This window comes from Sturnira hondurensis, unplaced genomic scaffold, assembly GCF_014824575.4.
Source record: "Sturnira hondurensis isolate 20B ecotype Veracruz unplaced genomic scaffold, ASM1482457v3 Scaffold0022707, whole genome shotgun sequence".
Lineage (NCBI taxonomy): Eukaryota > Metazoa > Chordata > Mammalia > Chiroptera > Phyllostomidae > Sturnira > Sturnira hondurensis.
In genome coordinates this window covers 2238822-2263687 of record NW_028095338.1, presented here as the reverse complement: position 1 = coordinate 2263687, position 24866 = coordinate 2238822, and the positions used below count along the sequence as shown (strand labels likewise).

The window sequence follows — 24866 nt, the reverse complement described above, 5'->3', positions numbered from 1 at the left end:
GTGCCATGCTGCCACTTGCCAGGGAAGGAAGAGGAAAGGTAATATGTAGCTTTTTGAGTGAGAGGTAAGATCTTGGGCATTTCTGAGCAGCAAGCATTTCCTCAGTATTCATATGAAAGGCAAGAATGGAATCTGGAATAGTATGGTTGTTAAAAGTCAGTAAGAACGTATATTAACATACAGTCCATGGTTGAGGTAGAACATGAAGAAAAGTTTTATAGCACAATTCTTCATTTTTCTAGAATCACGGACCTCTTGGAATTCCTCATTTTCATAAGCACCAGATTGATTTATTCATTTTTATAAATAAGTAAGAGTATATTTTAAGAGGGCAGTTTTATCTCTCTTTATATCTCATATATCTATACTATTATTTTAAGTTGCTTTTCAGATAGCACTAGAAAATAAGCAATCACTTTGACTTCTCCCATTTTTTCAGTAGTAACTATCACTCGTATTCCCTGCATCCACACTATTTGTGTGAAATAAACTGTGTATGCATAGAATAAACACACAACGCCCCTGCCTTTAAGAAGCGGGGAGTGGAGGGGGGCGGGGGGGAATGGGCCACGGTGTCCTACAAGAGTGAGCAATCCCGATGGCTAGAATGTAGAAGTTACGAAGAGAGTTAAGACACAGAGAAGGTATGCTGTGGAGGCACACGGGCTGGAAAATATTTGTGACCCTGCGGCCTTGTGTGTCAGTCGGAGGAGCTGGGGCCTTACCCAGGGAGCCACTAAAAGTCTGTAGCAATGGAGTGTCTTAGGTAACACTGGTTACCTAAGACAGTGAGGAGAGTAGATGCTTTTGCACCTCTTATCAATGGGAGCTGATGAGAAGAGGAAGAAATGTGTCCATCAACCTTTCGAAGGAAATACGGACCAAAAAGAAATTACTTGAAAGGCCTGGGAATTCCCAGTATCTTTCAGTGGGAAGAATCTCCTGAAGATTCTTTAAGGGAGACAACTGCTGACACCTGAGTGTTAACTTAGTGAAGAGACTGACTTGTAAGGGAACTAGGCACAACTGGGAAATTCCTAATGACATGAGTTCCCTAAGCCTGTACCTTCTCTCACCCAACTGCATCTGGCTGCATACTGTATGAGACATTTGTGGGTAGAAACCCAAGACCGAATAACATATACAATGGGATAAAAGCTGGAAATGAAGCATACCTAACATGAACATGAAAATAAGATTCAAATAAGTATAAAGTAAAACATGCAACACAAAGATACCACTTTACTGATAAAAAATTCAACTAAGAAGAATTATTTGGTACCATTTCAAAAACTCTTAGTGAATAGGATCCTAATGCTTTAAGCAATAATTCTGTTCTTTTTGCATATCAACATGATTTGATTTTTATATTGTACCTAGTTCTTCCTATACAAAGTTAACTTTACTTTTGTCCCCAGACACTTTTGTAAATGGGATGAAAGTGTCAAAGGTTTTAATTATCTTGGCTAAATAGGAGTTACTAGTATTTCTAACACTAGTACTTGAATTCTAATTATCTTCTCAAAAATTTGCATTTTTTTTCATTGAATCTCTCTTGAATCCACAGTTTTAGGTGATAATCTGGAAATTGTATCTTTCTGAGACTGTGAGCCGGGATTTAATATCTACTGAAAAATGTAATATGACTTTAGGAATCAGTTACATTATTAACCTGGTTTTGGTAACATATTCTTAAACTTAATGGACATAACTAAAAATAAGCAAAAAATCAAATTTCTCACTATCATTTTTTTTCTCATATTCACTAAATGGTGATTTTGCTGTATGCTTAAGAGGTTTTAAATGATAATCTAAAGTCTCTTGTAAATTCTAGGGTTATTGTAAAATAATACTTACAGATTTCTTATTATTTCTTTCCTCAAATTTAGAGACTGTTCATGTTATATGCGCAAAAGCTTTTAAATGATTATAGAGGGTATTTTATTACTAATTTTTAGGACTACTTAAATTGCATCTACCATTAAAATTTGTAAAGAAACTCAGGCTAACTATTACAAGATAGCATTTCAGCTACGTAGGTTGGATATTGAAAAAATTGAAATCTGCAGGTATATGTTCTTACAAACATACGGTAATTACAGTGACTAAAATTACAATGTATACTGTTCTTTAAATAGAGATGTTCAATGGACTATTTTCAAAGTATCCAAATTTTCCAATTAAATGATATAGTAGCGAGCACATGAAAAAGACAATTATTGTACTGTTCTATGATGAAAAGAAAAAGCAAAGCTTTTTACACAATTTCAAAAATATATTCTATGTGGGAGCAAAGTTAAATGTTAAAAAAATAATCTATGTGGGAGAAAATCCAAATGCCCGCAAGGAGAGGCAGCGTGGGCTGGGACACCTCCTTTGAAACCAGGCGTTCCTGAAACACACCGAGCAAATGCTGCTGTGCTTCCTTGCTTCTCGTCAAGGGAAGAGGCTGACATCTACCATCTTAGTGAATTACCAACAGGTATAACATGGGTGGTCCAGATGCCGCTAGATTAGACAGACAAACCTGGGCCAAGGTCTGGTGGAGACTGACTGAACTGAAGCCTTTTTCTTCCTTTAGGCATGTGATCATGTAGCTCAGTGTGGCCTGAGATCTCTCTCAGAATTTTCTTGATCTCATCCCACAACACATCTGGGTCCCTGGTGACAGGAGCTAAATCTCTAAGCCTATCTATCTCACGTCATATGTATTACACTTAATCTTTTAATGTCTCTCTTACACTGTGGTCTGCTGTCACCAGGCCTGAATAGTTCTACCTCTCAGTACTCTCGCCTCGAGTTTCAAGTGGCTCTTTCCTGATAGCGACAGCCTCATTCACACTGTGACTGCCCCACATTTTCCTGTCACTGGACCACCAAGGCTTGGTGGTGAGCAGAAACCCTAAGATGCAGTCATAACCCTTATTCACCCCTCATTCCTGATGCTGAAGGTGAACATAAAACAGCATTTTCTAGTTATCTAAAAGTTCTTATTCACTCAAAGTTGTAGAAGAAATACTAACTTGCATATTACAGAATTCTGAAAAACTGTCCAAGAGTCATAAATTACATTTAATTTTCACTATATACAAAGGGTTTTTCCTCCCTAAGGGAAAACCAACACAAAAATGTGTTTTGGAGATGACTTTATTTCTTTGCTGACTATATATTCATAATGCAATATATCACTTTGATTAATCCTTTTGCAATGAACAGCATTTTTAAAGTAGAAGATACAGTAGACTTGTCACAAAAAATGAAACAATCTGTATTTCAAGCTATTACTTTTGTTCTTGCTTTGAAATCACAAAATAGACACTTTGTCAAATGTCCAGACTCCCTGGTTTGACAAATGGTATTTTACTCCCTGTCCTTCTCTGAGATGTTTTTACCATTTCTGTTGTTCTAAATCATGCCGTTCAGAAAGGAGAACTCTAACAGGAAAATGTGTTACACAAAATAAATAACAAAACCTCGAGTTCCCAACTAGCTTCAATATGTAAGGCTTCATGACAACCTATCAGCTTCCTATCATTGGACGTTTTGTTACAAGTTCTTATGAGTGTTTTGTGGTGAATTTGAAGATCACATTGTTCATTCAACTACCTCTTTCTTCTACCTTTTCCATCTCCCCACCAAAAAAAAAAAGCAATAGCAATTAAGCAAGGTTATACTTCTAATCATCTCTTAGCTATAAAAAGAAATGACATTTACTTTGCTGTAAAATTTTGATGCAAAACATTTATAAAGGATAAAATTTCCACATCAAGCAAGCTTTCTCTCTTTTGAAAATGGGTCCAGTAACAAGGAGATAAATAAAATGCAAAAATTAAACTAATGGCATAGAGATTAATCAAAATGCAATCATTACATTCTAAATCCATGAGGGCAGGGATTCACAGCACGTACATTCCCTGGAAAAATGTCCCTAACCGGGCTCTCTGAGACCACAAACTCCTCACTAAGTCATGGCTGAGTAATAGCAGCAACCTGGGCTCAAAAATGCCTCTCTGTAATGTCCTGGAAAATTTTAACCTTCCTGATCTTCTAATAAATATTGTTAATTTAAAGCAAGAACTTTTACTATCAGATAACAGTGATAAATTAAACAAAGAAAAACATACACTGAATTTGAAAATTTCCACATGATTATAAAAATTTCTAGATTAATACCTCATGGTCCCTTTTTTATGGTATTTTTGGTTTGTCTAACTTCTTAACTGCACAGCATCACATGACCTGACTTTTGTTTTGTATTGTTCAGAACTAGACAAAGAGGAAATTAATTTCTTAAGGCTTTTCTTTAATCCGTCTGCCTTTCTTTATCTGCTCTGTAATAGCTTTAAAATCAGCCTATCACAATAGCTATTTCGTAATGGGCAAACCTGTCTCCCCATGACATTATCTGGCATGCTTGACTTAAGCAAACTAATTCATCTGACTCTCTGAAGCACAGAACTTGATTTCTTCCCTTCCTATCGATCAGTAATTCATTCTTATTCGACCCACATACAGACTTTCTGCCCAAACATGCATTCTTTTGTCCACATTAGCTCTTTAGCTCATTACCAACTTCATGGAGAGATGAACTTACCCAGCACACACCATCCCCTGAGCCTGCCACTCCCGATAGGCATTCCCCAGCTTTTTCTGTTGTGTAGTACTTAATCTCAGCCGTGGCCTTCATGGTTCCATCACAGTAGACATTGACACTGACGGAGCCGGCAGGGAAATCTTATAAAACACAAAAAATAGAGTTAGAAATTGGGTATATAATGTATGTCTCACATTCTATATCTCTTAGAGAACATGTAGGAAGGCTTTAAGAAGTTGTACCAATTTTATTAACTACTAGCACGTACGTTTTCTTTTTCATTCTTAAAAGTTAGAAGTCACAAACTAGAATGTATAATTCTAGACTTGTTTAATACAATTACAAGATAAGAACCTGATAAAATTTATTTTTATTGTTGTTCAAGTACAGTTGTCTCCATTTTCCCCATGATAAAATTATCTTTTAAAGTATATTTTATTATGTTATTACAGCTGTCCCAACTTTCTCCCTTTGGCCCCTTCACTCAGCACTCCTCAGGTAATAACCCCACCATTGTCCACATCCATGGGTCGTGTGTATAAGTTCTTAGGCTACTCCCTTTCCTAGACTGCACTTTACACCCCCATGACTATTCTGTAACTACCTATTTGTACTTCTTTTTTAAAATGAAACAATAGTTTTATTTCTTCTCTCAAAACAGCACATTTGTTATCTCTGAAGTCACATGTGTTATTCACATAATGAGAAGAGCTAGTGTTTAGTAATTATGTCCACAGCTGAAGAGTTTTCCAAATCCTGCTTGACATGAATTAAACTTGAGTATGTTAGAACACACCTTTTTTGTGTTCTAGAATGAAAAGAAGATTGAGGATGCTCAGTTAACTCTTTACGACATATTTTCCTCACAGAGTTGAGAAACCTGAACAATAGTAGTCATGTGATAAACTGTACATGCATTTCTTCATTACAAAATGTTTCCCAGTATGGAAGCATATGTTACCCAATATATGGAGCAAAAGGCTCATTTCTTTTCAAAAATATCATTATAGTATCATTACATTTACAGTTTTATGGATAGAACAATCATAGTTTCCAGTAGCTTTGAAGAAAACAGTTCTTTTCTACACTTTTGAAGAAGAATGTTTACATTGGTTTGTGTTATTTAAAAGATATTTCCTGGTCTCAACATAAAACACAATAATATATGAAGTATGTTTGAGTTCATGCTATGTATTTAAGGCTAGCTAATGGTATAGAGGTGGAATTGAGTAGCAGTTTAAATTCAGGCTCGTTCTACATTCAGAAAGTTAGTGGACACATGTAGAGTCAGTTTAAGTGTTCAGTTTAAGCTTTAGGTTATGCCCCAAAGTATCTACTGCCATTCACTTTGTTTAGATTTACTCCTTTTTGTAACACGGAAATTGTAGTTATACTTGTGTGTATGGTTCAGTTTGAACAGAAGTTAAGAGCTGGATGAATATTATCATCAGAATCAGAAGCAGGCTTAGATAATGATCATGTTTTGCTCTAATGATTGTACAGAATTTTTTTCATTTAAAAAATTTTTAATTGCTGTTCAACAGAATTCTGTACTATATTTGTATTCTTTACTCCCCTGGCCTCTTCATCCAAGGCACTAAGTCCTTTCTCCCTAACAACTAACCTCCATTTACAAAAATAATCTATGATCATCTTTCCATAGTACTTTATAATTGAGAACAGTAAAGTTGCTCATGAAAAGTTAGGTATTTGTTACTACTCACATGAAGAAAATTACCTGAATTACAGTTAAGTTTCTCAAAGTTGTAGTTGAACAGAGAAAGAGTAGAGTTGATTGAAATGACAGAAATTTTATTCAATTGATTATAACGAAAAACCCTTTGGGAAGGCAAAATTTAGTACCCTGATGTTTGAGTACTAGTTACAGCTACACCACACATTTTAATTTATCCAAAGCTTTTCGTGAAGAAGCTGTTTAAAGTGACTAATATATTCCATTGCAAATTCTGATCTAACATACCAGCAATTCAAGTTATCTAAGAATTTGGGGCTTCCCAGGAAAGAATAACAATAAATAGTCATGTCAAAAGAAAAGTCATATTTTATCATAACAAAGGTAAACATAATTTATCTCTTTCAATTCATTGTCAGAACACACTTTTAAAACTTTCACTCTTTGTCCCGGAGACATTCCCCCGATTCTCCTGGAAAATTTTCTGGGGTTTGGATTTAGACATTAGCATAAGACTAACTAAAAAGCTAATTTTAACCCTAGCCCCCTAATGAAGCTTTGAATATTTAAAAGTTCTTAAAGTTTAATTTTACTTTATCTCCTGAATGGGTTAAAGGACCTTATAATATTGGTCAGAGTAATCTAAAGCCAACAAAAGCAATTTTAAGCCTTACTAGATGAAGTTAAATGAAATTTCCTACCACCGTATTGCTTGAGTACACACTTGTATTATAAAGGGAATAAAACAGAAAACTTCCCTCTTCCCAAAGTAAGTATCTGTCCAATAGAGAATGGGAGAGAAATCACAACAAAAACCTGAAAGCTGTAAAGTACTTCTCATCAGTCACAGCTGCACACATGTGGTAATGAGGGCTCTGCAGTTTTTGGACTCAAATGAAATGAATTTCAGTAAATTTCATAAGGATGATTTTAAATGAAGATATGGATGTTATTTATCAGAAAAGAGATTAGGAGTCTTACAGTGGGATTTTGACTTTCTGAAAGAAAACCAGGTGACAAATCATAAAAGAGATATGGTGAGATCTTCCTGCTGGTTCTCTGACATATACTATCATATATATATATATATATATATATATATATATATATATATATGTTTGGGAATGGTGGTTTGCCCCACAAGCATAGTTCTTCATGAACTCAAGAAAAGGAATTTATTTTCAGCTTGTTCAGCTTCCCCATGTTGCAAGAATGGGAGTGACAGTCCAGTTCTACGTGACAGGGCTAACGCCATTATGTTAATTATTGCTTTGAAAACCTTTGTCTTAATTACAGATTTATGCATATGTACTGGGTCATGATATAAAATATAGTTCTTGCTAAGGCTCAAAAATTTTTAAAGATTCTATTTATTTATTTTTAGAGAGAGGGGAAGGGAAAGAGAAAGAGAAGAAATATTGATGTGTGAGAGAAACATTGATTGGCTGACTCTAACACGTCCCCCCACCTGGGGACCTGGTCTGCAACACAGGCATGTGCCCTTGCTAGTAATTGAACCAGCAACCTTTTGGCCCACAGGTTAGAACCCAATCCACTGAACCACACCAGTCAAGGCAAAAATTTTAAGTAACAGTGCCACAAGGCAGAGAAAATAAAACTCTGGGGTCATGTCTGTAGAAGCATGTCCCATCTATATTCTCACACAGACTCATAGGGTCAGTCTATATATTGCTACACACCACAGAGCAGACAAAATTTCATAAGAAAACCTCTCATTAATTTACAGGACAGAATAGTTGACAGAAAGACTTTGAGAGGTTTAATTAGCATAATTAATAAATAGTGATTTATTTTTTTACGACAAACTTGCTGTTCAACTATATAGACATATTATGAATTAGTATATCTTGAAAAACATTATTCATTTTCTGCTTTTCTGAAAAACCTTTGAACTTTGATATGTTTTATTCTTTGCACTGCTTTTAGCTACTAGGTAGACTGAACATAAATTCTTTTTTTATTATTTTTCAATTATAGTTGTCTCTATTCCCCACCACACACACACACCTTACTCTCCCGTGCCTTACCCACCCACACCTCCCACATTCAATTTCCTCCCCCAACCCTGTTTTTGCCCATGGGTCCTTTATTCTTGTTCTTTGATGACCCTTCCCCTTCTTTGCCCTGCTATCCCCGACCCCATCCCCTCTGGTTACTGTCAGTTTGTTCTTTATTTCCATGACTGTGGTTATTGTGAGTAATTTTATTTGACATTTCGATCTGCTATTTGGGATATATTATCTAAGTACTTCTTAATTTGAAATATTGATTTTTTCTGTATAGTCATTTTAGTCTAACTAGATTTAGTTTAAACTCCAAAATTAATTAGTTAGAAATTAGTCTTCATTAAATCATTTTAAACTGTGGCATAAGGAAGTAAGGGTCTTTGGAAAAGGAAGAAAGAGACAAAGAGAATTCTTTTTCATCTTACTCCTGCATATCCTTGTCCATGAGAAGAAGCCGTGTCTGAATGTTTACACATGCTTGGTGTAGAGTCTTTCCTTTCTGTAATCGAATTTTCATCTCAGCTGTGCAAGGAAATCCACAGAGGGGACACATGCTTTGCGTAGCATAATAGAGACGGTTTGCAGATGCTGTGTAAATGGACTTACTTAATAACAGGTTCATAAAAAAGCTCAGGATGCATTAGAAATACTGTTTACTTTTATATATTTTTACATTTACAAAATTTGTAGTAAGTGTTTAGCTTCATAAATTAAATTAGGAAAAGAAGGGAAGATTGTATATAGAAATGTTACCCTGATGATAAAATATTGAAAAAGATTATGCTTTCCAAAACAACCAAAAATATACTCAGGAGCATGACCGGAAAAAAAAAAGATAGAGAGAGGGGAAGGAAGAGAGGCGGGAAGGAGAGAGAAAGAGAGGGGGGAGGAGGAGGGAAAGAATGAGAAAGTGAGAGAGAGAAAGAAAAGCAAACAAAAATTCAAAGTTCATTAAGGAAAATACAAATATTTACTAATCCTGTTGCAATAAAGCTAATAATTTTAGTTCCATAATTAATAGCTAGCGTATGTTCAAGTGCTCTCTACTGACACACATAAAAATGTGTGATGTAACTGGATGCTGTTTCACCACATGGTACACAAGCTCACTTCTCAGAATTTATGCATTTGTACTTTTGCAAAACCAGATTAATAGTAACAACCTTGGGTGTGTGAAAGTTAACACAGGAAACACCTGCAGGACAATATTAGTTTCTGTAGGGAAATGAAACCATTTATCATAAATTTATTGAAAGAAATTCAGGATGATGTTTTATATTTATTAAAGCATAAAAGACTTTCTTACCTAAAGCTTTCATGTGCCAGACTGTTTTATTCCAGAGGGCTGGTCGTATTCTAATGCATTTATTATATGATATAAATTCAACCTCCACAGCATCACTAATTATTTCATCTTTCAAAATAATAAACATGTCACCAGGATTCTGTAAAATGAAAAATAAAACCCAATTAAGCATTTGAAAACATTTACATTCACCAAATAACTCATTGCAATTATTACTGATAGAGGCTGCATATAATCAATTTGTCTTCTATCATGTCCATATTTTCAACCATATTTAGAAAGGAAATATGTAAACATGAATCTCATTACATTTCGAGTCTATGGACTTGGTGTTTATCAACCACTCACTTTCTTTCCAATACCTTATTTTACAACTGAAAAGTCCGTGAGAACATAGCTGTTCCCTTCCCCCTTGCCCCTTCCCTGCGTGCGAGCTTCCCCGTCTCTTCGTGGGCCTCCTGGGAGCTGTCATTTAACCAGTAAACAAACCGTCCTTCCAAAATCCTTTCCTCCACCTTTCTAGAACTTGGCGTATTAATCTATAAATGAAAGGACTGACATTTAAATATGATGATTTTTAAAAAATTAAAGTGTAAAACTTTTTAAAAGTCCAATAGTTTTAAATCTTACCTAAAAGAGATTCTCTGGGTAGGTTATTTATAATGAATATCTGAAAAGAGCCATTGAGTTGACTAAAGTTTATAAATATAACAGTTTAAAGATTTTTATTAAGGTGAAAAAGCTAAACCTATGGAAGGGTTTTTGAAAACTTCTTGGAAAAATTTTTAAGTTAGTGATAAGAATATTGAAATTAAACATAGAGAGAAAAAAGTATATATTTATTAAACATCTATTTTATACTAAAACTTATTCTAAGCAAATTTTGTATAAAGTTTTTTTTTAATTCTAACCAAGACATATGAGAGTATATATGCACACACACATGTAAATAAATGCACAAACCAAAACCAAAATGGAAGACTATTATTTTTCCCTTTTATGAACAGGATAACTAATACACAAAGATACACTTGAAGATGAATTAGAACTACATAAATTCAAAATCTGCACTCTTCTTTAGATCATATTGCTTAACCCTTCAGAATAACTAAAATGAAATACGATTTTTATGATGATTTCAGATATACTCTTCAAAGGCTTTCTTCAAAGTGGACTAAATGTAAGTTCCTCACAAAATGAACAGGAACCTAATTTTATGCTCTCATACAATTATGATTACCCAAAAGTCATCAATGTCAAAGTTCTATTTCTTAAATATCTCCCAAAGCAAAAAACACCCACCAATAAAGCTAACACCTTTAATGCTCTGTACCAAAGTGTTTCTACAGATTCACTGACGTTACAAAATCACTGCAGCTGACACACACTCACTTTGGGAGTTTCCCACCAGGGTCCAATGCTCCCAAATCATATTTGTCCATAGAGTATTTTGATCTAAATTTCTCCTCACCAATTCAGTTGCACACCAGGAAAAGATCTTATGCAGCAGAAAGATAGAAGGAGCTTCTATACTTCACAACAACATGGATGAAACTGAAGAGCACTATTCTGAATGAAATAAGCCAGGTGATAAAAGACAAATACCATATAGTCTCACCTATAAGTGGAACCTAATGAACAAAACAAAGAAGTGAGCAAAATAAAACCAGAGACATGGAAATAAGAAACAGACTTACAGTGACCAGAGGGGTGGGGGAGGGGTAATGGGGGAAAGAAGGGGAAGGGTCAAGGAACAAGTATAAGGACTCATGGGCAAGGACAATGGTGGGGGGTGGGGAGGATTGAATGTGAGAAGGGCAGCCAGGACAGGGGAGAGTAATAGGGGAGAAAAATGAAAAAACAAATCCCATTTAAAAATAAAAAGACCCCATCTCAAGGGAACTATCACTATTTCTTCTCTTGGCCCACACATCCAACATGTCGGAAACACTTCCCTGTTTTCTTCACTGTACCTTTTCGGTGCACTACCCATCTGAGCCCTGAGGGTCAGGACCATGAGCCCCTCCCATTTCTCACATCTGCAATCTCCTCTACACAGGACCTCAGGTCTAGCACAGTTCTTCAGTCCCTTTGTTACTCGTGTCTGTCCCCTTATTTAATGACCACATTTCACTTTAGCTCAGATCTCCAATTCCTGCTTCAACGTTCTTCAGAGTTCTCTTCCACGGAAACATTACTTCTTACTTAACTTTGACCTCTCTCCTTTAGAACCTGGTATGCCTAAGCATCCTCTCCAATGTTTTATTCACCCAGGCAACACATTCTTACTCATGAGCATTCACAATGACTGCTTTGATTCTCTCCTTAAGAGAAGGCATGACTCCACACTTCAACCATTTCTGGAGAAAAGTTCTAAATGAACAACAAGCATATTGACCACCCCAAATGAGGCACATACACATTCATTTGTACACAGAGCCAGCTTCATGGCCATGTGACCTGTGCAATTGCTCCAGGGCCTGCGCCTAGCAGGGCCCTGCACTTAGTTTGATGCTTTGTTGACAATGCCTTGAAGTACTTAATAATTTGAACAAGAGCACCTGGATTTTCGTTTTGCATTGTCAACATCTCTTGACAATGATGAATGAATATCTGAACTGATTAGGTAGCCAGTTCTGTTTGTATACAATGTTGGCTTGCCGTTTCATTCCTTATCTCCCTCTCTTTCTCCACACTTATCCTATCCATCAGTGTTGAACTCAAGTTTCACCAACTCCACAGATCCCTCCTACAACTTCTGCCCACAAGGAGTTGCACAACTTCCAAAGGAATCATGAAGAATTTACACCCGCACTACTTCTTTGACCCTTTCTAAGTCATGCCCTCGGCTCTTAGCTACTGTTTCAGGTCTATGGCTTGCTTCTCAGCTAGATTTTAAGCATCTCGAAGGTATTTTTATTTTTTTCATGTCATTGAAAGAACTTGCAAGAACGTGTACATAAGAGACAATCTATATATTTTCAAATTAAGATGAAAATAAGACTGTAAAATATGACTTTTTAAAGACTGAGCCTGCTCTGCTCTACTCCTTATCTTCCGCAGGACTCCCAGCTTCAGCTGGTACTGGCATCTGCGTGCAGGACGTAGCCTGCTCCAGGAGGGAGGGACTGCGCTTGCCCGGGTTCCCCCAACAACTGTGTGCATCCTGACTAAAGATGGAATTATATGAATACATCTAATCCCACGGAGAAAATGCTAGGATAGTCACATCCTCACAAATTTAGTTTTATCAGTTATGAAGCCATTATTTCATGCTCAATCTTTCCTCTCTTTATTCCATACTTAGTTCTGAGCATTCAAAGAGAGAAAGGGTTATTACAACGATCACTGTCAAACTCAAATGTTTTGCTGCATGCGTGAAAAACTATGATACCTAAACAAAAGGGCTGAAACTTGGTCTTTAATATGAGTTATAGATAGTGACGTTTCTGGTTCTGTCAGGGTGGATGTCTTTTTAAAAAATAATGTGTTTATTGTATTTGTTCCATGACTACTTAGTCCCCTTATACTCCCCTCCCCTGCAATCACCACCCTGTGGTCCATGTCTATGCGTCCTTTTTCCTCTTTGCTCAATCTCTCTACTCCCTAAGCCCCCCACCCCAAGCTGTCATCCTGCTCTCCATCTATGAGTCTCTCTGTATTTTGCTTGTTAGTTCACTTGGTTCATTAAGATTCCACATGCGAGTGAAATCATATGGTATTTGTCTTTCTCTGACTGGCTTATCTCATGTAGCACAATGCTCTCCAGGTGCATCCGTGCTGTTGCAAAGGGTAACACTTTCTTCTGTTTTACAGCCAAGCAGTATTCCATCGTGTAAATGTTCAGTAGTTGTTTTACCCATTCATCTACTGATGGATATCTTGGTGATTGTAAATACCACTGCAATGAACATAGGGGCGCTATGTTCTTTTGAATTAGTATTTTGGGTTCCTCCAGATATATTCCCAGAAGTGGGATCACTGGGTCAAAAGGCAGATCCATTTCTAAGTTTTTGAGGTATCTCCATGCTGCTTTCCACGGTGACTACACCAGTCTGCATTCCCACCAACAGGGCAAAAGGGTTTCCCTTTCTCCACATCCTCCCCAGCACTTGTTTGTTGATTAATTGATGATTGCCATTCTGACAGGTGTGAGATAATGATATCTCATTGTGGTTTTAATTTGCATTTCTCTGATGATCGGTGACATTGAGCATCTTTTCATATGTTTATAGTCCATCTGTGTGTCCTCTTGGGAGAAGTGTCTATTTAGGTCCTTTGCTTATTTTTTAATTGGGTGGTTTGGCTTTTTTTGATGTTGAGTTTCTTAAGTTCTTTATAAATTTTGGATATTAACCCATTATCAAATGTATCAGCAAATATGCTCACCCATTCTGTGGGTTGTTTTTTTATTTTGTTAATGATTTCCTTTGCCATGAAATAATTGTTTAGTTTGATATAGTCTCATTTGTTTATTTTTTCTTCTTTCTCTTGGATGGGGAGATATATTCAATAAAATATTGCTATGAGCAATGTCCAAGATTTTGCTATGTTTTCTCCTGTAATTTTTACAGTTTTGGGTCTATCATTTAAGTCTTTGATCCATTTTGAATTTATTCTTATGTGTGGTCTGTAAGAAAGTAGTCTACTTTTATTTTTCTGCACCTATCTGTCCAATTTTCTGAACACCATTTATTAAATAAACTATCTTTAGCCCATGGTATGTGCTTTCTTCCTCTATTGAATATTAATTGACAATAAAAGTGTGGGTTTATTTCTGCGATCTCTATTCTGTTCCATTGATTCATGTGTCTGTTTTTATGTCAGTACCATGCTGTTTCGATTACTATGGCCTTACAGTATTGTTTGGTATTAGGTAATATGATTCCTCCAATTTTGTTCTTCTTTCTCAGGATTTATGTTTCTATATGGGGTCTTTTGTACTTCTATATACATTTTTGAAATGTTTGTTCTAGTTCTGTGAAATATGGCATTGTAATCTTGATAGGAATTGCATTGAATCTATAGATTTCTTTGGGTAGTATGGACATTTTAATGATGTTAATTCTTCCTATCCATGAATATGGTCTGTGCTTTCACTTACTTGTATCTTCTTCAGTTTCTTTCTTCAACGTTGTAATTTTCCAAATACAGATCTTTCATTGAAGAAGGAATAAAACAATGCAGGGATAGTGGTTAATTGCACTAAAGGGACTAAGAGATTTGAGGGGGAGAAAGCTAGGATTGCAGTGAACAGATTCTTCCAATAAGAGGGGAAAGTATAAATGGAAGGCCTGCCTACAAAGGTAAAACAGTGAAAATAAGCTCTTTAGGATGGTACTACTGAAGAAGAAACATAGAAGCTGTGACTGAACCTGGGATGGGAGTTCACTGAAATAACAGGGGAGGCAGGAGGCAACAGAGAGCAAACTACAATACTTCTGAGCACACCCGCCACAGAAAAGTTTGAAAGTCCCTTCTTATAGCTTCAGGTATTATTCATAAAAAGAGTGACTGGAAGGCAGCTATGCTCACGACTCTCCCACCAATGCACACACAAGATGAGGGTCTGAGTCTGGAGGGGCAGAATAGCTCTTTGACAAGCGTATCCTGGGAGACAGTGATGAGAGCTGAGCCTCAGGTAGGCTTTCCTTTGCCATAGGTGACTTCACTGGTCACTACCGCACATGCATGTTGGGGTTACCTTTATCTTTTGTGTAAGTTGTACCAAATCATCTACTTCTGTTGTTTCATTTGTACCATTCCATCAAATAAAGTAATTTGGCACTTCACTCCACACTCCTCCTCAAAAAAATGAATAGCATAACTGCTTACAGATTATACAGCTCTAGCCAGTGATTAGAGAACAACTGGGTGGATTGAAGAGCAGTCTCTGAAGGGCAGCACTGAATTTCTGATGCTGTTGTTAGGCCATCTGAAGACCATTTACTGCTGTAAGCCATGACTGTATTTCTCACCTTTTGAGACAGGATTTAACCTCGACACTACGGACATCTTTGGACCAGAGAAGTCACTGCTACGGGCACTGCCCTGTACATTATAAAATAGTTAGCAACATCCCTGGCTTCTTCCCACTAGACGCCCATAGTAGGCCCCAGTTATAACAACCAAAACTNTGGATTGAAGAGCAGTCTCTGAAGGGCAGCACTGAATTTCTGATGCTGTTGTTAGGCGATCTGAAGACCATTTACTGCTGTAAGCCATGACTGTATTTCTCACCTTTTGAGACAGGATTTAACCTCGACACTACGGACATCTTTGGACCAGAGAAGTCACTGCTACGGGCACTGTCCTGTACATTATAAAATAGTTAGCAACATCCCTGGCTTCTTCCCACTAGACGCCCATAGTAGGCCCCAGTTATGACAACCAAAACTTGCGGCACACTTTGTGAAATATCCTCTGGGGGAAGGAGGGCAAGATCACTCCCAGATGAAAATCATTGCTCTGAGGAAATTTGCTAGAAAAATTAATGAAATTAAGACTTTGAAGTAACACAGGGCACAGGGAAGAGAAACCAGCAAATAATAGAACAGGTCCAGTTGTGGTTTATATGCTCTTCCAGTGTGAGAATGCCTCCCAGGGAGAATTTTCACCACAGGTATAAGATTAGATAAGATTCATTTAAATAATAGATACATTGGGTAGTCAGAACTCACTGACTTCGCATCTCTCATAATCAATTACGAGACAAGCTCAAGAGGAATGTGCTAGAAAAACACATGCCTTGGCCCATTAAAAAAAAAGATTTAAAAATTCCAAGATAGTACAAAGAATGCTAATTCTAAAAAAGGTAAAGGAAGAGGCCAAAATGAAGTAGCAGATTTAACCTGCTAAAATTTATCTAGGTGATTCTGAAAGGGGGAATAAGTCGCATGAGGGATATCTTCATCGGTGCATAAAAATATTGAAGGAAAAATATTTTATGCTGTTTTTAAAGTAGTACGAGATTTTCAAGGTCCGGACAATAAAACAATGCATTGAAAGGAACAAGGCTGGGAAAGATGGCGAGGCCGAGGGAATAGTGCTCCCAGGCTCCAGGGCACAAAAGCAGCAGCAGCAGCCTGACTCGCTGCCTTAGGGAAACAACCCCTGCAAGCTGATTCTTCCGAACAGAGGAGGGAGCAAGGAGAGCACTCCGCTAGCAGGCAGGTCCCCAGACCCAAGCAGCTCCACAGCAAAAGGCAGTAGCAGGGCGGATTCACACTAACTCCCTCCTCATCAGAAAGGTAAAGGCTTTGCCACCAGATAGAACTCACAGTCGACTCCATGCTGGCATGCTGGAAACACACAAGTACATGGAGAAACGAATAGATTTTGAAGATGCTGGGTATGAATGAGTTCCATCTCAAATAAGACCTGGTGGCTGGCGATAAGAGCATGGTAAATTTCTAGATCTTGTAAGATGGCAGGGAATCAAAGATAACCTCCTGGAAGCAGGCCATAGTCTTAAGGCGTTTCTATTTACCCACTAATTGGAAGACGTCAGAGACATGAGTAAGTTCAAAGGTGTGGTTTCAGACAATAGGCGCAGGCAGAATGTTACCTGGCAAATCTGAAACACAAGTTTCACTTATTTGGATACAAATGATCTTTCCTGTGGTGCCTGGCAATTATCATATGGAATCAAAATTTTAGCATATGTGCTAAAAGCGAGGTTCTGAGAACACAAGATTTTTACTTGGGTAACTATTTCTGGTCCACAGACTAGCTTATTTTCAATTTTTAGGGTGTAGGGCTGGTGCTAAAATTTTCCTTTATGTCCTTTCAACTCTTAGGGTTGCTTAAAAAGTTGAGTACCCAAGAGAAATCTGACAATGAAATAATTTAACTTCAGAGGGTTTGGAAGAATTATTTCCATGTCAATTAAAAATAGCTCATGATTCTGCCATTGGAAAAAACTTGATCCTAACCCATCATCTGTACCTGGAGGCAAGTGGAATTTAATTTTTGGATTTTAATTTCTCTGCAAATTTAATTTTGGAATCAGGTTTTATATTATTCAATTTTTACTGTTACAGGTATTTTTAAAAGCAGCTACTTTGACTCACTGCATAATTCTTGGTGAGCTATTTTTAGTTCTTTCTTTCTTTCTCTCTTTCTTTCTCTCTTTCTTTCTTTCTTTCTTTCTTCTTTCTCTCTTTCTTCTTTCTCTCTTTCTTTCTCTTCTGATGTTTCTTTTTTTTTGCTTTTTCTTCTTTGATTTTACCTACTTGAGAACAGTTCTTATTTGTCTTTTATTACAGCCTCTCCTGTTTATTTCTGTCTCTTCCATTATTTCTGACTTGATAGAAGCCACCAGTCCTGATTGTTTAGCCTGAGTACCCTCCCTTGAGTTCTTGAGTCCTTTAAGTGGGTTGCAGTTTTTCCTGGCCTGATTATCTACCTCAATTCCCGTGACCTCGTATAGTTCAGGTTCCTGGGGTCTCTAAAGTAGCATCAGAGAAGTTTTTTCTTGTTCCTCTGGAACTGACAGTATAATAGTTTAAACCTGTGATTTTTCTGCTTAGGTTTGAAATCTGGGCTGAAGGGATTAAATGCTGCCCAACCACACAGAATGTGCGGCTGCTCCCAGGGACTGCTGGTCGCAGCAGAATCAGGAAAGTCTCTCCCCGAACCTGCCCCCTAGCAAGTAGACAATGCAGCCGCTGTCATCCAGTCACATAAATCCACTGGCTTCTACCAGGAGGACCCCTGCAGGCAACTCCCCAAGGCTCTCCTGTATCTTTGGCTCCTCCCACTCAAAGAAGCGGACACTGCGGGCCAGCCTTCTTTTATTGTCTAAAGATAACACAGCCTGGAACTCCAGTCAAGCTCTACTGAGAGGCTTATTTCAGTTTTTCATTCCAAGGAAGACAAGAGGGAAAATGTCAGCAATATGTACTAATATATTCACTTTCAGAAACCTGCTTTCCCCCCTTCTTATTCTTGAATTCTCAAAAGGACAGCTCTTCTAGCTCTTATATTTCCCTTGATAAAATAAGCCTTTGATACATGTTTATGTAATTGAAATATTGATCATCCTGAAAAATAAGTATTTTAAAATTCTATTAAAGAATCTGTTTCCCTTTATGAAAATAACATCTTTGATCTGGTTCATACAAACCCAATGTTCTTTTGTAAGTAACTCAATATGTGTACCAATTATAAGCTGGTTTGTAACTCATGAAGCAACCGTTGATAATATTAAGCTTTCAGATATTCTCCAATGGTTAATTATTCAACAAATACGCATCAAATGCCTACTAATTGCCATTGTTTTGGGGTTCTGAGGACACAGCCATGAACAAAGGAAACAAAAATGCCAGTTATTTTGGAATGTTTGCAATACCCATGAAACAACAAGGCCAGTCAAGCAATAAGGCATCTTTACTGACCTCACAGGGAATTTCAGTGGGGATCACCACTGCCGGTGGGGTGCTGCTTCTTGAGACTTCTGGTAATTCTTCAACTTGGCTTTTCTCACTTACTCCCCCAGAATGTCCCACTTTTACATCTGTTGTAACATTGAACTCAAGGTAGTCCTCAGAACCTAGACAAAGGTGCAGAAACGCAGATTATAATACAGCGAAGGCCATTTTATTTCCTCCACTGTTAAATAGACTATATGCTGAACAATCAATTTCATTAATAAACAGAAAAACCAAACTGAGTTAAAGGGGCCAATGTTGATAATTAAAATCGCTCCACAATCTTACTGGTGGTGTAACCTTAGTGACTAAATGGAAGCAACTATATAATAAGTCCATGTACTAGTTAAAGGTTTTCCCCACAAAAATCCAACTACCATCTAATATTTCCTCTTATTATTAAAACAGCAATTCTTAAAAATATGTAACTACATCTTTTCAATGACTGTAATTAAATTTTTTTTTATTTTAAATTGGAACAATTTAAATCAGAACAATTAATTTACCTTTCACATATATTTCTAGTTTTTAAAAACAAAAAGCTTAACTAGGAGACACTCACTAAATAAACTGGCAGAAACATTAGTCTAATAGTAAACTATTAGTGTTCATCTAAGTGGTAATGTGTTCTATAAAAAAAGTGTTCTATATCAAATAAATTGAGTTTCTTTATGACAGTTTTACTATAACACTGAAATATGCTAATGTAAATTCAGAATTTCAGAGAAGGAAAAACAGTATCTGATTTTTTAAATTTTAACTTTTAGTAATTTATCATTTGGTCTTAATCATTAAAACACCTTTCTGTATCAAAGGGAAAAGTGTTGTGTTTAAGAGAGATAATACTATTTTATTACTCAATATTTCCAAGCCCACAGCATCATTAAGGAACAGAACCAGTGTGGCTGTAACCAAGGCTCTAACAACTAGATCACATTTGTAAAATCTTAGGCCAGCCCCAAAAGTACTCCTCAATTTCCAAAACAGGGACTTAGAAAAAAAGGAAGAAGACCCTGAACAGCTAGAAACTGGCCAGACCCTGTGCAAAAGCCTTGACGTTGTTAAGAGCAATATCAACATCAGACATGGCCCCTCAGTCACCGTGATGGACCACGTTAGAGGTGAGACCACTGCAAAATCATGTCTGAATCTGGGCAAAAACTGGACATAGACCAAACCACAAACATGACCGATTACTCCAAGTTCTGACTCCTGTGAGTGATAATATCACTTTTTCACCAGTTCCAGCCTCAGCCTCTACTCACTTCTCTTGCCTTCTGGATAGATAAGGTAACAAACTCTTCCCAGTTTGCCTGGCATTTTCCTGGTTTGGGCACTGAAAATGCTGTGTCCCAGGAAACGCTGTCAGTCCTAAGCATACTGGGATAATGGGCCACCTCCTTCTCGGTAAGGGTTATGGTTGTACCAAGTCATAACATTACACCTGCTTTTTGAAATAAGCAAATGATAGCCATGCTGCCTTGAATGCTCCCTCAAATCACTTAACACAAGCCTAAATCCTACAGTTAAGTCTTTTTTAAAAGCCTCTTACTGAGACACCCTATGGTTTTCCGTGGTGCCCTCTATCAATTACAAATAGCAACAACAACAACAACAAACCAAACAGTTCAAATACAGGTGTGTTCCTAGTGATCTTTGGCTAAGGGACACTGACAGGAGAAAAAAGGAGAGCCAAGAGCAATAAAGATGGAAACAGCCAGAATTTAGTCTCGTTGTATCCTAGAAAAGTGAAGCCACCAGTTTCATACAGACAATGCCACCAAGAAAGCAGAGTGCGGAAGAGATGCCCTCTAGAGAGGAGCTGTCCGCATGCCAGGTCTGAGCAGAGGGACTTTTCCTTTCCCTGCCTTATGAAAGCTGTGGAATAAAGGCACAGAACCCCTGGGATTTGCAGATTTCTCCTAGTACTAGCCTTGCTTGAAATGAAATTTTAAAAAAGCCTCTACTTCTTTACCAATTTAGAACACTTTTGTAAAATGCCTCATTCTCCCTGTCTCTCTGTGTCTCTCTTTCACACAACCTCTCCCCCAAGAATATAAAAAGTTACAGAACTGGCTGCATCATTTTGTGAATTGATGAAAGAACAAATAAACTGATTGCATTTAATATACCTTATCAGAAGGAGGCATAAATTGTTCCGCCATGGAAATATGTGGGATGTTTTCTGATAATTTCTCTGTGTTATTAAATTAAGAAGAGCTATTTTATTTTACCCTAAGGACATCGTCATGGATGTACGAGATGATTTATCTCTGTGAGTGTCCACAGAAGCACAGTTTATAACTCAGAAAATTGGAAGCAGTCTGAGCACTGAGAGACCAGATAAAAATATATAATGTCACTAATAAAAATTCCATTAAAGAATATTTAACAAGAAACAGGTTTACAATATGATTGAAAAAATTCAAGTTGCAAAACTTTCAATTTAGTAGGTTCCCACTTTAGCTAAAAAACAAAAGTAGGAAGTCTGGTTTCAGACATCACATGTAAGGAACCTATTCTAACAAATAGAAAGTTGAACAGACTAAAAAATTTCAACAACTATTTTTTTTTTTTTACTTTTGATCCTTAAAAAGGGNAATTGATGAAAGAACAAATAAACTGATTGCATTTAATATACCTTATCAGAAGGAGGCATAAATTGTTCCGCCATGGAAATATGTGGGATGTTTTCTGATAATTTCTCTGTGTTATTAAATTAAGAAGAGCTATTTTATTTTACCCTAAGGACATCGTCATGGATGTACGAGATGATTTATCTCTGTGAGTGTCCACAGAAGCACAGTTTATAACTCAGAAAATTGGAAGCAGTCTGAGCACTGAGAGACCAGATAAAAATATGTAATGTCACTAATAAAAATTCCATTAAAGAATGTTTAACAAGAAACGGGTTTACAATTTGATTGAAAAAATTCAAGTTGCAAAACTTTCAATTTAGTAGGTTCCCACTTTAGCTAAAAAACAAAAGTAGGAAGTCTGGTGTCAGACATCACATGTAAGGAACCTATTCTAACAAATAGAAAGTTGAACAGACTAAAAAATTTCAACAACTATTTTTTTTTTTACTTTTGATCCTTAAAAAGGGGCAGACACAGTGCCATTGCTGACCCCAGGGTTGGAGAGGCAGGCAGGCAAATCCAGTAGACTCAGCTGACCAGAGACTCGGGAGTGGAAAGCACCCAGGAACCAGTGCCGGGCAGGGGAAAACTGAACTGTGATCGACAAATTGCTGGATGCTCAATCTGGGCAAGTCTGAGAGTTAAACACTCCAGGGGAATCTAGTCAAACCCAGGAAGAAAAGAAGACGTTATTTTGAGGTTTATCTTTTTTCAGGAACTTAACCAGATTCCCACAGTGAATATTGGGGAAAATTTCCCTCCTGTTTCCAGCAAAAGGAAAGGAAAAGTAACCACTTTGTAATAGCCCAGATACTTCTTAGCACTACCTGTCCTGAAGGGGAATGAATTACCCAGGGCTCCCATCACTGTGGTATTATGGGAGTTTAACTGACCTAGGGAAGAGAAATACCCACCTGCATCCCACCGCAGGCATTCAGCACCACCAAAAGGGCAGAAAAACAAAACAAAACTGAGAAGCCCTTATGAGGTTCATAGTCCAGAGGCATAGGCTCACTAAATGACTGAGGCTTAATTATAGGATTAAAGAAAGCTTCCCTCCCTCTATACCTTAATACCATATTAACAAAGACCAATTTCCAGCAGTTCCTTTCACCCCCAGTAAAAGGAACCCTCCATTTACATCATGTGTAGGGACTGAGAAAAAATTATAAGGTGTATCAAAATGGGAAAAACAGCTTGATGAGACAGACTAAGTATTAGAACCAGACAAGGCAGAGATATTGGAATTATCAGATTAGGAATTTGAATAACTATCGTCAATACGCTAAGGGCTCTAACAGATAAAGTAGACAATCTGAAAGATTGGTTATGTAAACTGAGAGAAGAAAATCCTAGGAAAAGTTTTTTTTTAAATTCTAGAGATCAAAAACACTAACAAAAATAAAAAATGCCTTGATGGATTTATTAGTAGACTGAGCATAAATTGAGGAAAGAATGTTTGAGCTGGAGAATATCTCAATATAATTTTAGAGAACTGAAAAGGAAATAGATCAAAGACTTAAAAAAACATAACGGAATATCCAAGGACTTTGAGAATCCTACAAATGGCATAACCTATGCGTAATGGAAATACCAGAAGGAGTAGAAGAAGGCAAAGGAACAGAAGAACTATTGCAAACAATAGTAACTGCGAATATCCCCAAATTAATGCCTGATACCAAATCACAGATCCAACAAACTCAGATAATACGGAGTAGGAAACATTCCAAACAAGTATAGGATGGAATGACATCTTAAAATGGCAGAAAATCAAAGATAAAGAAAAAAATTCTGAAAAAAGAGCTAGAGAAAAAGAAAACCTTACCTATAGAAGAATAAAGATAAGAATGATCTGACTTTTCAGAAACCATGCAAGCAAGATATTTTCAATTTTCCTGAAGTAAAATATGTAAAGTGTAAGAGAAATGAACCTCTAACCCAGAATTCTGTACCCGGTGAAACTGTCCTTCGAAGATAAAGGAAAAATAAAGGCTTCTCATTAAAACAAATTGTTGAGATAATTGTTGTCAATATACTGGCCTGCAAGAAAACTTGAAGTTTTTTCAGTGAGGAAAAAAATGATACAGGTTGGAAACTCAAATTTACATAAAGAAGGGAAGAGTATCAAAAAGAAATAACTAAAGGTAAAATTAAAACACTTATTTTTCTTATTATAATTGATCTAACAGAAACCATTTTATTTAAAATACTAGCAACAATGTATTCAATTATATATGCTTAAGTATACATAGTACATATGTGCTTATGTATGTTTATATATAAATGAAATGAATGACAGTAATAATAACAGGAATACAGAGAAAGGGACTAAGATTATTTTGTTGCTGTAAGGTATTAACACTGCCTATGAAGTGGTGTAGTGTTATCTCATGCAATGGGACAAACAGTACCTTCCTTATTGAATTGCTTTGACTACATTTAATAATATGTATAATATGGTAGGTCTAGAGTTAGTGCTCAATATTACTTTCCATCCCCTTTTTTCTGATTTCTGATATCAAAATGAATAAATATTATGTTTTAAATCAATCTTTTTCAGTTTGTATATCCAACTACAATTTAGAAAGGACTACAACATTCCCATAGAATTACAACACTAAACATCATTATTTTTGTCACATTAAAGACTGTAATACTACTCACCAGTCAGGTAAGTAAAGAGATATTTCTCCAAGAGATAAAGGAAACAAGTGTGCTTTATTTTTTGTTTTAATTTATTTAATTATTTTTCAAGTACAGTTTTCTGTCTATTACTTTCATCCCATCTCACCCCCCCTCGTACTCCCCCCTCCCTCCCATTTCCACCCTCGTTAGTTGTTGTCCATGTACCCTTTATATTTGTTCCTCTAAATCCCTCCCCTATTTCCCCTGAAATTCTCTCCCCTCTCTCCTCTGGTCACTGTCCCACTGTTTTCTATTTCAGTGTCTTTGTTTTTATTTTGCCTGCTTGTTTGTTTTGTTGTTTAGCTTCCTGTTAAAGGTGAGATCATATGGTATTTGTCCTTCAACACCTGGCTTATTTCACTCAGCATAATGCTTTCCAGTTCCATCCATGCTATTGCAAAGGGCAGGAGCTCCTTCTTTCTTTCTGCGGCATAGAATTCCATTGTGTATATGTACCATAGTTTTTTGATCCACTCATTTACTGACGGGCA

The 24866-nt window shown here is 36.8% G+C and overlaps 1 protein-coding gene across 3 annotated transcripts in view; it reads right to left on the bottom strand.

The window, feature by feature from the left end:
- BANK1 (B cell scaffold protein with ankyrin repeats 1) overlaps positions 1-24866 on the bottom strand; it is a 298123-nt gene that overhangs the window by 211597 nt on the left and 61660 nt on the right. For all 3 annotated transcript variants that reach the window (XM_037036243.1, XM_037036244.1, XM_037036245.1), the window contains exons 3-5: positions 19019-19173; positions 9621-9759; positions 4595-4734 (exon numbers count right to left, since the gene is read on the bottom strand). In XM_037036243.1, coding sequence (XP_036892138.1) covers positions 4595-4734; positions 9621-9759; positions 19019-19173 — 434 coding nt within the window. The remainder of the gene's footprint in view (positions 1-4594; positions 4735-9620; positions 9760-19018; positions 19174-24866) is intronic.